Here is a 12080-nt window from a genome sequence, read left to right on the forward strand (position 1 = left end):
CCACAAGAATATGCTGGAATATTCGATCGTACTGTTTGCTACAGAAAAGGAAAGAAACTCAGTACTGAAAGAGGATAGCAACTAATGTTTAGACGAAATATTTTAAACTTTAGGAATAGTGAACTGGGAGACTACATCTCCCAAAAGGCTATAAATGCTCAATCTTTCGTCTAAACCATAATATTGTAACTATTTTCCCCTTCACCATGATGTGTTATTAACAACATTAAACTACTTTTGTAAGCAATATCAGTACATATGTTCCCACACTCCACAAAATAAGCCCTGATTATTACCGAATTTCAGATGTACTGAATATTATGTACACCAATAGAACTGTAACTTCTACAACATGGCTCTATTTGACATGTCAACAGGAATAATGAAATCCTGTATTTACATGACATCACAAACCAAAAGTATTATTTTCTGAAGACATAAGCAACCACCAACTTGTGTATAAAAATAAAATTTTAGAACCACTATTTGGATTAAAGAAGGTAAATACAAAAATGTTTCAAATACAGTATGTTGTTGGTTGCTTAAGGGGAGTTGGTTATTATGGCATGCAAAATAATGGTAAAAATGGCCTATCTTCAAACAGTCATAAATATAATACTATTTATCAGAGGTCTTTCATTTTTGTTAGCTATGTGTGTATACATATTAAGCTTTAAAGTGAAAAAGAATGGTTACTCTAGAGTAAATCCTTATCCTTAAATTAATTTTTTTAATTAAGCACAATTTTTTTTATAAATTCACTACATGTCTGTGATTAGGTACACTCTATTCACTTATTATAGCACATATTGAATTGAAAATTTGACCACTTATTGCTAATAGATACTAAAACATACCCTACTAAAATTATTCATGTATCTGTAATATTATGGGTATAGGGCTTATAGCAATCATCACCGTCAATAAATTTAAAAAAAATTTGAAGATTAGTACAAGCCCTATGCCCATAATATTACAGATATTTTAATAATTTTAGTAGGGTATGTTTTAGTATCTGTTAGCAGTAAGTGGACAAAATTTTAATTCAATGTGTACTAGGATAAGTGAATAGAGTGTACCTAATCACAGGTATGTAGTGAATTTATATAAAAATATGTTTAAATTCAAAAATTAATTTAAGGGTAAGATTTACACTAGATTAACCATTCTTCTTTCATTTTAAAGCTTAATGTATATACATATATCACTAAAAAAAATGAAAGAGCTGTGATAAATAGTATTACATTTATGACTGCTTGAAGATAGGCTATTCTTACCATTACTTTGCATGCAATAACGTCCAATTCCCCTTAATGTTCAAACGTGTTCTCAAATATCTATCAACAACTGTGTATCATGCTTCTATTAAAGATGTTTCATGATTTTCTGTAAGACATGGCAAGATACTGGTTAGGTTTTATTAATAAAAAAAAATACGTAACAATCGAAAGAAATATTTCCTTTAAAGAGTAACAACACTATTTAAACAAGAAAAGTGACAAATACCGCTGCAGCGTTATTTATGAGCAGGGAAAGGATTTATATGTAAATACATATTTACTTATAAAGCTAATATAATTTATATTTTGCATTATCTTTATGTTTCACAATGTGTAGGGTTGAAAAATCCTACTTTTATTTTCCATATTTTTCCATATTTTAGAGTTTAGTACATATTTTCGTTAATTTCCATATATTTTCCATATTTCATATAAAACAGTCCATATTATATTAGGTTTAACAATAAAACAAAACAAAATTCCATTAACTTTTAAAAATACATTTCAACAATAGAGATTTAAACACATGTTCAGTAATCCCTTTAACATCAGAGTTATTTGAAAATTAGCAGTCCTATCAACAATGGGAAAGTAAGTTACAAAACTGTATTAATTTAATTTAAAATTTTTAACAGACTTCAGTTGTGCAGCTCAACAGTTAAATGCCAGTCAGAGTACACATAGGTTCAGTTTTGTAAATCATACTATAAAGACGGTAAATATGCCAAAAGTACGTCATTCAGTCAATTTAAAATCAAAACTAACAAGTTACATTTCAGAATTTAAAGAAGATGGTTTATCAACTGACAATAAAATATTATTTTGTAATTTGTGTCAGTGTGCAGTATCATCTACACAAAAGTTCCTGGTGCAACAACACATTACAACTAGTAAACATCAGGCCAACAAACAACTAAATTCCAAGCAGAGACAATTGTTTTTAACACAACCAACAACATCAAATGTAAGATCTGAGTTTAACATCGACCTGTGCCGTTCTCTCATCTCTGCTGATATTCCTCTCTACAAACTAAAGAATAAGGTCTTCAGGGAATTCCTTGAAAAATATACTCAACATACAATCCCGGATGAGTCAACACTTAGGAAGACGTATGCTCCATCCATCTACGATGAGACAATACAGAAGATAAGAGATGAAATTAAAGATAGTTCAATTTGGGTTTCCATTGATGAGACTCCCGACAAAGAAGGTAGACTTGTTGGTAATGTAGTTATCGGTTTGTTAAGTGAACAATATTCTGAACGAATTCTTTTACATTGTGATGTTCTAGAAAAGTGCAATAACAAAACTATAGTTAAACTGTTCAACGAAGCTATGGGTATCCTGTGGCCAAAGGGTATTATGTACGATAATGTGTTATTCTTTATTAGCGATGCTGCCCCTTATATGGTCAAAGCTGGACAAGCATTATCTGTTGTATATCCTAAATTGACTCATTTTACTTGTGTGGCGCATGCATTTCATCGTGTGGCAGAAGTGGTCAGAGACAATTTCCCTAAAGTAGATTTGTTGATTTCATCAGTGAAAAAAGTATTTCTCAAAGCTCCCAGTAGAGTTAACGTGTTGAAAGAAATGTACCCTGAAATTCCATTGCCACCAAAGCCAATTTTAACTAGATGGGGTACATGGCTAGAAGCAGTTGAATATTATGCCGAACATATAGACTCTATTAACAATGTTCTCCTTGCATTGGACTCTGAAGATGCAGTCTCAATTGATACTGCGAAAACAGTTACCTGTGACATAAGTGTGAAGAATGACTTAGCTCACATTCAGCATACATTTTCATGCATCATAAAAACGCTCAAAAGTCTCCAAAATAGGCACCTTTCACTATCTGAAAGTTTTGAAATTATAAATAGTACTGTGGAACAACTGAATCGTGGTAGAGGTAAAGTTGCAGATGCAGTAAGAGCTAAGGTGGACACTGTACTTTCAAAAAACCCTGGATATGAAGAACTACAAAAGGTTGTTGCTGTGATGAGTGGTGAATCAACAGTGAAGATTAACTTGGACTTATCCCCAGCAGACATTGTGAAATTGAATTATGTACCAGTTACTTCTTGTGACGTCGAACGCTCTTTTAGTCAGTATAAATCTATCCTCAGAGACAATAGAAGAAGATTCACTTTTCAGCACTTGAAAGAAATGTTTGTAACCTATTGTTATGGTAACAGACAATAAAAATTGTGTTTTGTTGAAACTACATTGGAAGATAAGGTACGTCCATTATATTTTTTGTTTAGTTTGATTAAAATGTACCAATATTTAACGTACATAGTCATTTTTTTATAATTTTAAGTCCATATTTAATTCCATATTTTGGTAAAAATCCATATTTAATTCCATATTTTGGTAAAAATAACTACATATATATTTACATATTTCATATATTTTTAGTCCATATAAATCCGTTCCCTGTTTATGAGGCTGTCACTTTTCTTTGCAACATACACTAGCTTGATCATCGAATCACAGTATGGCTGTTACTACTTTTGATACATTCTCGTTTGCAGAAAGATTCATAATAAGCTAAAGCCTAAGATCCAATTTTCATCACAGAAATAAGTTCACTGAAGAAGAATTGTCATTAGTAGGCTTTGGCACAAAACGACATGGAACAGGTTAATATTACTGTTAATGTTGTTGTTGTTATTGTTCAAGTATTACATGTACAGGATTAATATAATATGCATACACTTTCAATCAAATAACTTTAAAATACTGATATTTATAGAGAGATTTCAAAAGTCAAATGCAGAGCTCCAGACAGATGATACCAATTTCGCACTTCTCAACTTCCGGATGCAAACTGTTGCACTTGTTTTGATAGGAGAGAAATAAATCAACAATAAAAAAAAAAACACACACACACATACAGCACTGTATCGCCAACATGTGGACATCATAATTTATTACATTTATTCAATAAGGGCATAAATTATTATGACAATGCTTAAAACAAACATAAAATAAATATACATATAAGAAAATAGGACTGAATATTTAAATAAATTATAATTCTGGCAGTTCAACGGCCATATTACTATCCCAGTTGAAGTAATCGTCTTCTTTGCCATAACAGAAAGTTTAATTTTTCGCATTTGTCTCCATACATCTGCTGCTATAAAAATATAATTTAAGAACTTTAAAAACTGATAAAAAATAAGTCAAGTCAAAATGTGACAAATTAGTGTTCTATTTTATAATTCCACTTCTTGGTATTAATATCATTCTACAGATTTTCTAAGAGATGTTAACTGTAGAAATAAAACAGTCTAATAGAGTAAAATACAAAAGCATTAATATCCTGACTAAGATCGTCTGAATTAAATACTTTCTGAAATGCAAAAACTGAAAACTGTTTATTCAGAATACTAATTTGTACATTCAACTGAAAATTAAAATCAACTAATGCAGAGCACCTACAACATATGCAGAGTTGCACAGCCTTAGAAATTCTATCAAGAATGGATATATTCCTAACAATAAGATGGAATGATACATATTGATGACTGATCACACAGAACTGTGAAGACAGCAGTAAAGTACAATGATAAAAGTAAGACACAAAAATCATGCAATTGTTAATTCAAATGCTTTGAATTCGTATCATGGAGTGTAATGAACCTTACGTCTTCCTTTATCACGCACTACAAGTTAACAATTATGTCCGATTGAAATCAATTCATTTTTTAAACGTTATTGAAACCAATCTACAAAATTTTATTGTATTCAGTTTCCAGTTGGCAATAACGTAAATATCTTGGAAAAATAAGCATTTTTTTTTATATCGGCTATTAAACAAGAACTCAAAATACATGGCAGCTCTAAGTTTTTTCTTTCACTATCTTTTTACAAAATGGATAGTTAAAAAATAGTATGTGCAATTTTATTTTGGAAATGTTTGCTTTTAATAATCATAAATTATCTACAATCACACTGAACAACGTAATGTGCAACATATAATTTAAAAAAAAAATAATAATGATCAGTGTTAACACATAAACATATCCATTATGTAAAGCACTGAATTTTACGTCAGGGTCACAAGTTACCCTCAAACCAGTAAAAAAAAATGACAAATAATAGCCCTTCCTATCACTTTTAATACTATGTAATAAAACTACTCAAGTTTATTAATTGCTTAAAATTTTAGGATCATGCTCTGTTCCATGTTGCAGCTGTCTTTGAGTGCCAGTCTTCCATCTTCTTCTTCTTCTTCATTTTGAATAAATAACAAGCAACGCAGAGACAGGCTTAAAGTCCGATGTCTCTGTGCCGCTGAGCGGTTGGCAGCATGTGGAGGTGGACCTCTCTCCTAGAAAGACCCTGTCATCACGTCATATTCACACCCAGCGTTTGGCGGCACCTCTCATACACCACATAGCTGATACTGACAGCAGGTGCTACTTTCAAGAAATTTGGGGTGATGCCTCGGTAGAGTCCCAAGGGACCGTCCCTCTGAATGATGTTTCGTATGACTCCCATCATACTACACATTTCCTGGGATTGACCACCAACATTTGTGACTACTGTAACACAGAGAAAACATTTCAAATGTAGCACACTATTTTCTAAACAACTGTCACAGATGAGTTTTGATAAATTAGAATGAGAACTTCAGTAGTGAAAAGGACAGACGAAATAAGAAATGAATCTGTGCTAGAAAGAGTGGCAGAAGAATTAATAATGCTGAAACTCATCAGGAAGAAAAAAATTAATTGGCTGAGAAGAAACTGTCTACTGAAGAATGCACTGGAAGAAATGGTGAACAGAAGAAACGTTTGGGGCAGAACATGATTTCAAACAATAGACAACTTTATTGGCCTGACAATAAGCTGCTCTCAGATACAGGGTGTTTGATTTCCGAGTTATGGTCTCAGCGCTGGTCTTCTATCCTCGAGGTTGCGGGTTCGATCCTGACCCAGGTCGATGGCATTTACTGTCCGTTACTCAGGAGAAGACGAGCGGAAAGAATGTGACCTTCTTGACTATTGCTGCTGATTATTATAAACATCTCTCAGATAAGCATCCCAGTAGTCAGGTTATTACTCGTGCAGGAAACATGAGTAACAATCCGTAGGGAAATTAAAGCTAAGTTGAACAGAAGCAGACCTAATGTTTCTGCTTACTGCAGTACAAATATTGCACGAGTTGTCGTATGTTATCTGTTCACATCCCTTCCTCCTCAGTGCACTCTCGTCTTCTCCTGAGTCACCGACAGTAAGTGTGTTTAAATGCGACAGGCTCATGTCAGTAGATTTACTGGCATGTAAAAGAACTTCTGTGGAGGACAAAATTCCAGCACACTAGCGATGCTGATATAACCTCTGCAGTTGCGAGCGTCATTAAATAAACCATAATTTTTTTTATTATACTGACTGTTTTCCCTGTTCTGAATATACTGTGACATTGAATAAAGTCTTTCAATTCTTGATATTAAGATAACGTTATACTTATATTCTTGATGACTTGCAGCAAATGACAGTGAGAACAAATGTCTTGAGTCTTGATAATACACATTGACAACCAGTTTGGTTAAAACTAACAAGCCATTTGCAAAATACATAAATATACGCACCTTGTGCTTGTAGCCTTGTTCTTACAAGAGCCAAAGGATAGCTGCACACTTGTCCACAAGTACTTGATACTGTTCCACAAGCTAATAGCAGCATAACACTCGGGGTTTCCCCTTCATTATGTTGTCTTATATACGAATTCTTGATGGTCTGCAAATGAAAAATTAAAAAATGTTTAGTGCATAACAATTTAAAAAAAAAAAAAAAAAAAAGGAGGCGTATAATTTGGGACAGGATTGCCAGACATCTCCGAGTTTAAGGAACAGTCATACATTTAAGAGAAATATTCCGTGTCCTTTTTAGTTCATGAACGAGACACGAACTGTTCCATATTCTGAAACCCAATCATGGATTCGCGAAATATGGGTTTTCTGTAGCTAAAAGCAAACATTATGCTTTAAGCTCTGCCAGGTCAAAATATCTCAAGTTTAAACTCGCGAAATGACGCGAAATTTTGTGTATACGCGGAATTATTATTATTATTATTATTTTTATTATTATTATTATTATTATTATTATTATTATTATTATTATTATTATTATTATTATTATTATTTTACGAAATTTTAATTCGAAGTGCCCAAAGATTGATACAATATTTATGTACAACATTTTGAATTTGATATTCAAATCTTGAATCTAATATGTTGTTGTTGTTGTTCTTATCTAATGCTGGGCTTTGGCAACGAAGCCATTAGCGTTCTTGCTCTCCAATATTTCTCTGTGGTGGATCCATCAGGTAGAACTTCACAGGTTATGAGATGATCTTCAGTCATTTCTTCTTCTTTGTTGCATAGAGGGCAATTTGGATTTGTGTAAATTCCTATTTTATTCAAGTGTTTGGCCAAATAATCGTGTTCTGTAAGCAGTCTGAATTTTGCTACTGCAGATTTACGTGGGATTTCTGGAATAATTTCTGTTTTTTTTTATTAAAATGCTCCATTTTTTATCTTTGGCTTTGGTACATAGTGCTTGGTTTTGCTTCATTTTATATTTATTTTTAATTAGTCTTTTGATGGATGTAAAGGTAGGCTTGTATTTGTATTCTGAATTAAATTGGATCCTTTTTTGGCAAGAAAGTCAGCAGTTTCATTTCCAGCAATTCCGCAATGTGCAGGTATCCATTGCAATTGAATTCTAATATTGAAACCACATTTCGAGTAACTTTATTTTTAAATAAAGCAGAAATAGTCTGAATGTTTTGTGATGAGTATTAGCCTATATTATTCACGCACAGAATGGGAGACTGTTCCACAAATTTCTCTACACAACAGGTAAGTGCTGATAGAAAACTGTAGGCCCAATTATTTTAAAAATGTACAAGGAACCTCAAGATTTCCTTGATGACACAGATATTTTTATGTGCTGTAAAATGGGTTCCCTAGTAATCAGAAATGTAAAAATGTAAGTATTATAAGGTTTATAGAGACTAACTATTTAATTTTCTTGTTTCAAATTAATTCCTAAAATTGACATTACATTACCTCATACCAGTAACCTATTTTTGATGTAAATAATTCGACCCTGGCTTTGAAATTTAAGTCTTATATTAACCTAGATGAAGTCTGTGATAGGTCAAAATTCTTTTTATACAATTTGTAAGCAGTTATGTTGAGGCAAGTTTTTATTTAAGCATACCAGTTTGAAATGCGATCTTAGAAATGTCTGTCTGAAGTGTACAGACATAATAAAGAACAGTTAACTTCATTTAATGAAGACAATGTTGTTTACTTCCCACTATGCTTACAAAGATTTTTTCAATCACATTAAATAAATTATTGAAGAATGCACTGGAAGTGACAGGTATAAATGTTAAATTTAATTCTGCAAACGAATGTATAAAACGCAACTAAATGCAGAAAATAAATATTTTTACAAATGATTGCAAATTATATTTATATTTCACTTAAAGGTTTAGGTTATGACATGGTTCTTCTCCTTCTTCCCTGAGATATCTGGCAAACCTGAGTATAACCATTGTAAGTAACGATTCTAGTAAACTTTGTGATAGCAGATGCATATGCCTAGAATGTTAAGAAGTACTGTCACTTAAAAGTTGTATACATACATCGACTGCACAGTGGATATAGATATAAAATTTGCTAGGTATTAGTTTGGGGGGGAAGAGGGGGCTTAAGGAATCTGACATTTACTTGTCAATATTTAATGGGTCATTTCTTGTTGTACAGATTAATAAGGAAGACAACTAAACATTATAAACTCATACACTGAACTGCAGTTTCAGTTACAAAAATGGGTTATGAAATTCAATTAGTAATAACAATAACTTGTATTTTTTATGTCTACAAGTGCGGTAACTTGAAATATTTTTCCCTGAACAGATTTATATAAAATTGGCTTCTTAAAAGATTTACGCATATTTAGAGCCAGTAACATCAAAAGCTTTACTACTAATTTTCAAAACATAATATTTATGGCTTAAAAAAGTTATTTTAGAGTTAAAACTTGCTGTATAATTACGTTATAATAGCTCGCAAAAGTATATCAACTTACCTCATAGACAGCAAGATCTATTCCAGCATACGGAATAATACCCAGGAGATTGGGGACGTAGCCACGATAAAATGTTTTCCATCCTCCTTTTCTGTACATTTTTTTCGCAGCATCAACAATACTACTGAATTCACCTGTTTTTCGTAGCGCTAATCTCGTCTTCATCACCTGAAAATAATAAATAACACAACTTAAAAGTTTGTACTTACTGCAGCAGCAATAGGAGTAATAAGGGAAGCAATTTCTAGTGAAATGTAACAGTGTATATACTGACATGAAAAGCAATTTTTTGCACTATCGTGTTTTTTGCTGTATTTATAGCTATTGCTGTTAGGTCTTGAAAGTTAGAATTCTCACACAGAATCTTGTTGCTAAGTAAACCATTCTTCATAACATAAAACTGTATTGAAATAAACCCATTACAGTGCACTTATTGTTACTTAGTTACCATTACAGTGCAGTTTTGAGAAGGCTTTGGAATAATAATGCTCAAAATTTTCAATCCAAAATATACTGTATTTGCAACTTGAAAAAATATGATCGTGCAAAAAATGTTGTAGATACATGTTTGTGAAGTCCATTACAAAATCGAGGAAAAGTACTTCCCAACTTTTTATCATAATATATTATTAATTCTTAAAAATCTACTGCAATTAACACATCAGATAATATGGGACTTAAATATACATCTGTTCTCAGTGCCTTAAAACTTTGCAGTAAGAACTTCGAACATTTTTATTTTACCATAAAAACTTATGATTTCTGCTCGAACTGCGGTCATGGGCATAAGAAATATAATTATATGGTTTTTTTTTTTTAATATATGAACTACTTAGGTAAAATCAAATTAAAATAATTAAACTGGGTCAGAAAATTTTCTTCTCCTTCCAGTCTACAAATTACCGACTATCCCCAGCAAAATCTCCATCTGACAACACGGGAAGAAATATCTCTCACAAGGAAAATTTTATAGTTAATGAACTAAAGACACCAGAAACAAGTTTCAAATTTTGAACATGCTGACTTACATCACGCAATGGGGGAACAATAAATAAATTTCAAATTAACAAAATACCTACTCCAGTCAAGATTATAATACAACATCTCTAGGTGAAACCAATACTTACTTACAAATGGCTTTTAGAGAACCCGGAAGTTCATTGCCACCCTCACATAAGCCTGCCATCAATCCCTATCCTGAGCAACATTAATCCAGTTCCTACCATCGTATCTCACCTCCCTCAAATCCATTTTAATATTATCCTCGGATTCCCAAAAGGATTTTTTCCCTCTAGTCTCCAAACTAACACTCTATATGCATTTCTGGATTTGCCCATACATGCTACCTGCCCTGCCCATCTCAAACATCTGGATTTAATGTGAAGAAGACACTGCATGCAGTTCTTCATTGTATAACTTTCTCCAGTCCCCTGTAACTTCATCCTTCTTAGTCCCAAATATTTTCCTACGCACCTTATTCTCGAACACTCTTAGCCTCTGCAAGTCAAGTCCAAGTTGCAAGATAAAATTTCAATAACCTTACAAATATATCTAGTCATGTGAACGAATGTATCAATAATAAGGGGAATGGCAGAGGGTTAAACCATATTATGCTTCGATGTAGAGTTCTTGTGCCACTTTTCTTGTTTAATTAAATGATTTAGACAACGTCAATGAACACTGCCAATTTCATACTGTAAAATTTGATTGCTAAATTACATGAGAGAGGGGAAGAAGTAGGGATAGCCACATTGCCCAACTAGATACAAGAGATGCCCGTGACTGATATCACATTACTGTCCGTGACCTTTAAATACTTGACTGAGAACTGATTACGTATTTCTCTTTTAAAGCAATTATTTCTTTATTAGTGAAGGACTACGAACCTCTAGAGGATATATAACAGTCTGGCTTATCCCGCCAGCAAGAGATCCAGCTACGAATCTTTCGTATATAGAAAGTTCCCGGGTGTTATTTCCTCTTATGAGCTTCTTTGCTTGTTCATATGCCATGAACTTTATTGCAGATTCTGGAGCAATCTTCACAACATTCATCCCATTTCCTCTCCACAAGCTCCAAATGCCTCCTTCTTGTAGCATGTGCTTCAAGCAATCTTTCACTCCAAGTTGTTTTGTACCGTGCACCTGAAGAGGAAGAAACATAATTAAGAATTGAGGTTATGATGACTCTATTTCTTAACTACATTATAAGTAACTTTAGAAACTAAATGCATGTATATTTGAGGCATTTAGATTCAAAAGCAGTCTTATCTGACATAATTCTAAAAAATAGTAAGATATATTTATAAAATTTGATTCTCATAGAAATTTCATACAGATAAAATTTATTTTAAAACTTAACAGAAAGGTGCAGAAGCACCAAAAGAACGCAAATCATTTTATATCTTAATTGCGAATTTATTGGGATAAAAGTGCCTTTGAAACTACACTCCTCATTTTCTTCTTTATTCAGACGTTAAAAATATATTATTTTACAACTGTAACTTATTTTGCAACTTCTAGAAAATGTAATATTTCCTCCATTTGTACAGCAATGATTGATTGGTTGCCCATTTACATAAAATAGACGTTTTCTACTTTTCAAACACAATCTAAGTAATAGTAAGAGTTCTATAACAGATGTGGAGGATCTTCCGCAATGTAATAAATTATCACGAATTGT

The 12080-nt window shown here is 32.5% G+C and overlaps 1 protein-coding gene across 1 annotated transcript in view; it reads right to left on the bottom strand.

Moving 5' to 3' along the window:
• Positions 1-4178: 4178 nt before the first annotated feature.
• SCaMC (Short Calcium-binding Mitochondrial Carrier) overlaps positions 4179-12080 on the bottom strand; it is a 195201-nt gene continuing 187299 nt past the window's right edge. Inside the window, exons 6-9 of the mRNA XM_069849403.1 lie at positions 11285-11542; positions 9399-9566; positions 6887-7034; positions 4179-5837 (exon numbers count right to left, since the gene is read on the bottom strand). Coding sequence (XP_069705504.1) covers positions 5641-5837; positions 6887-7034; positions 9399-9566; positions 11285-11542 — 771 coding nt within the window. The 3' untranslated portion in view covers positions 4179-5640. The remainder of the gene's footprint in view (positions 5838-6886; positions 7035-9398; positions 9567-11284; positions 11543-12080) is intronic.

The sequence above is a fragment of the Periplaneta americana genome, chromosome 16, assembly GCF_040183065.1.
Source record: "Periplaneta americana isolate PAMFEO1 chromosome 16, P.americana_PAMFEO1_priV1, whole genome shotgun sequence".
NCBI classification, from domain to species: Eukaryota; Metazoa; Arthropoda; class Insecta; order Blattodea; family Blattidae; genus Periplaneta; species Periplaneta americana.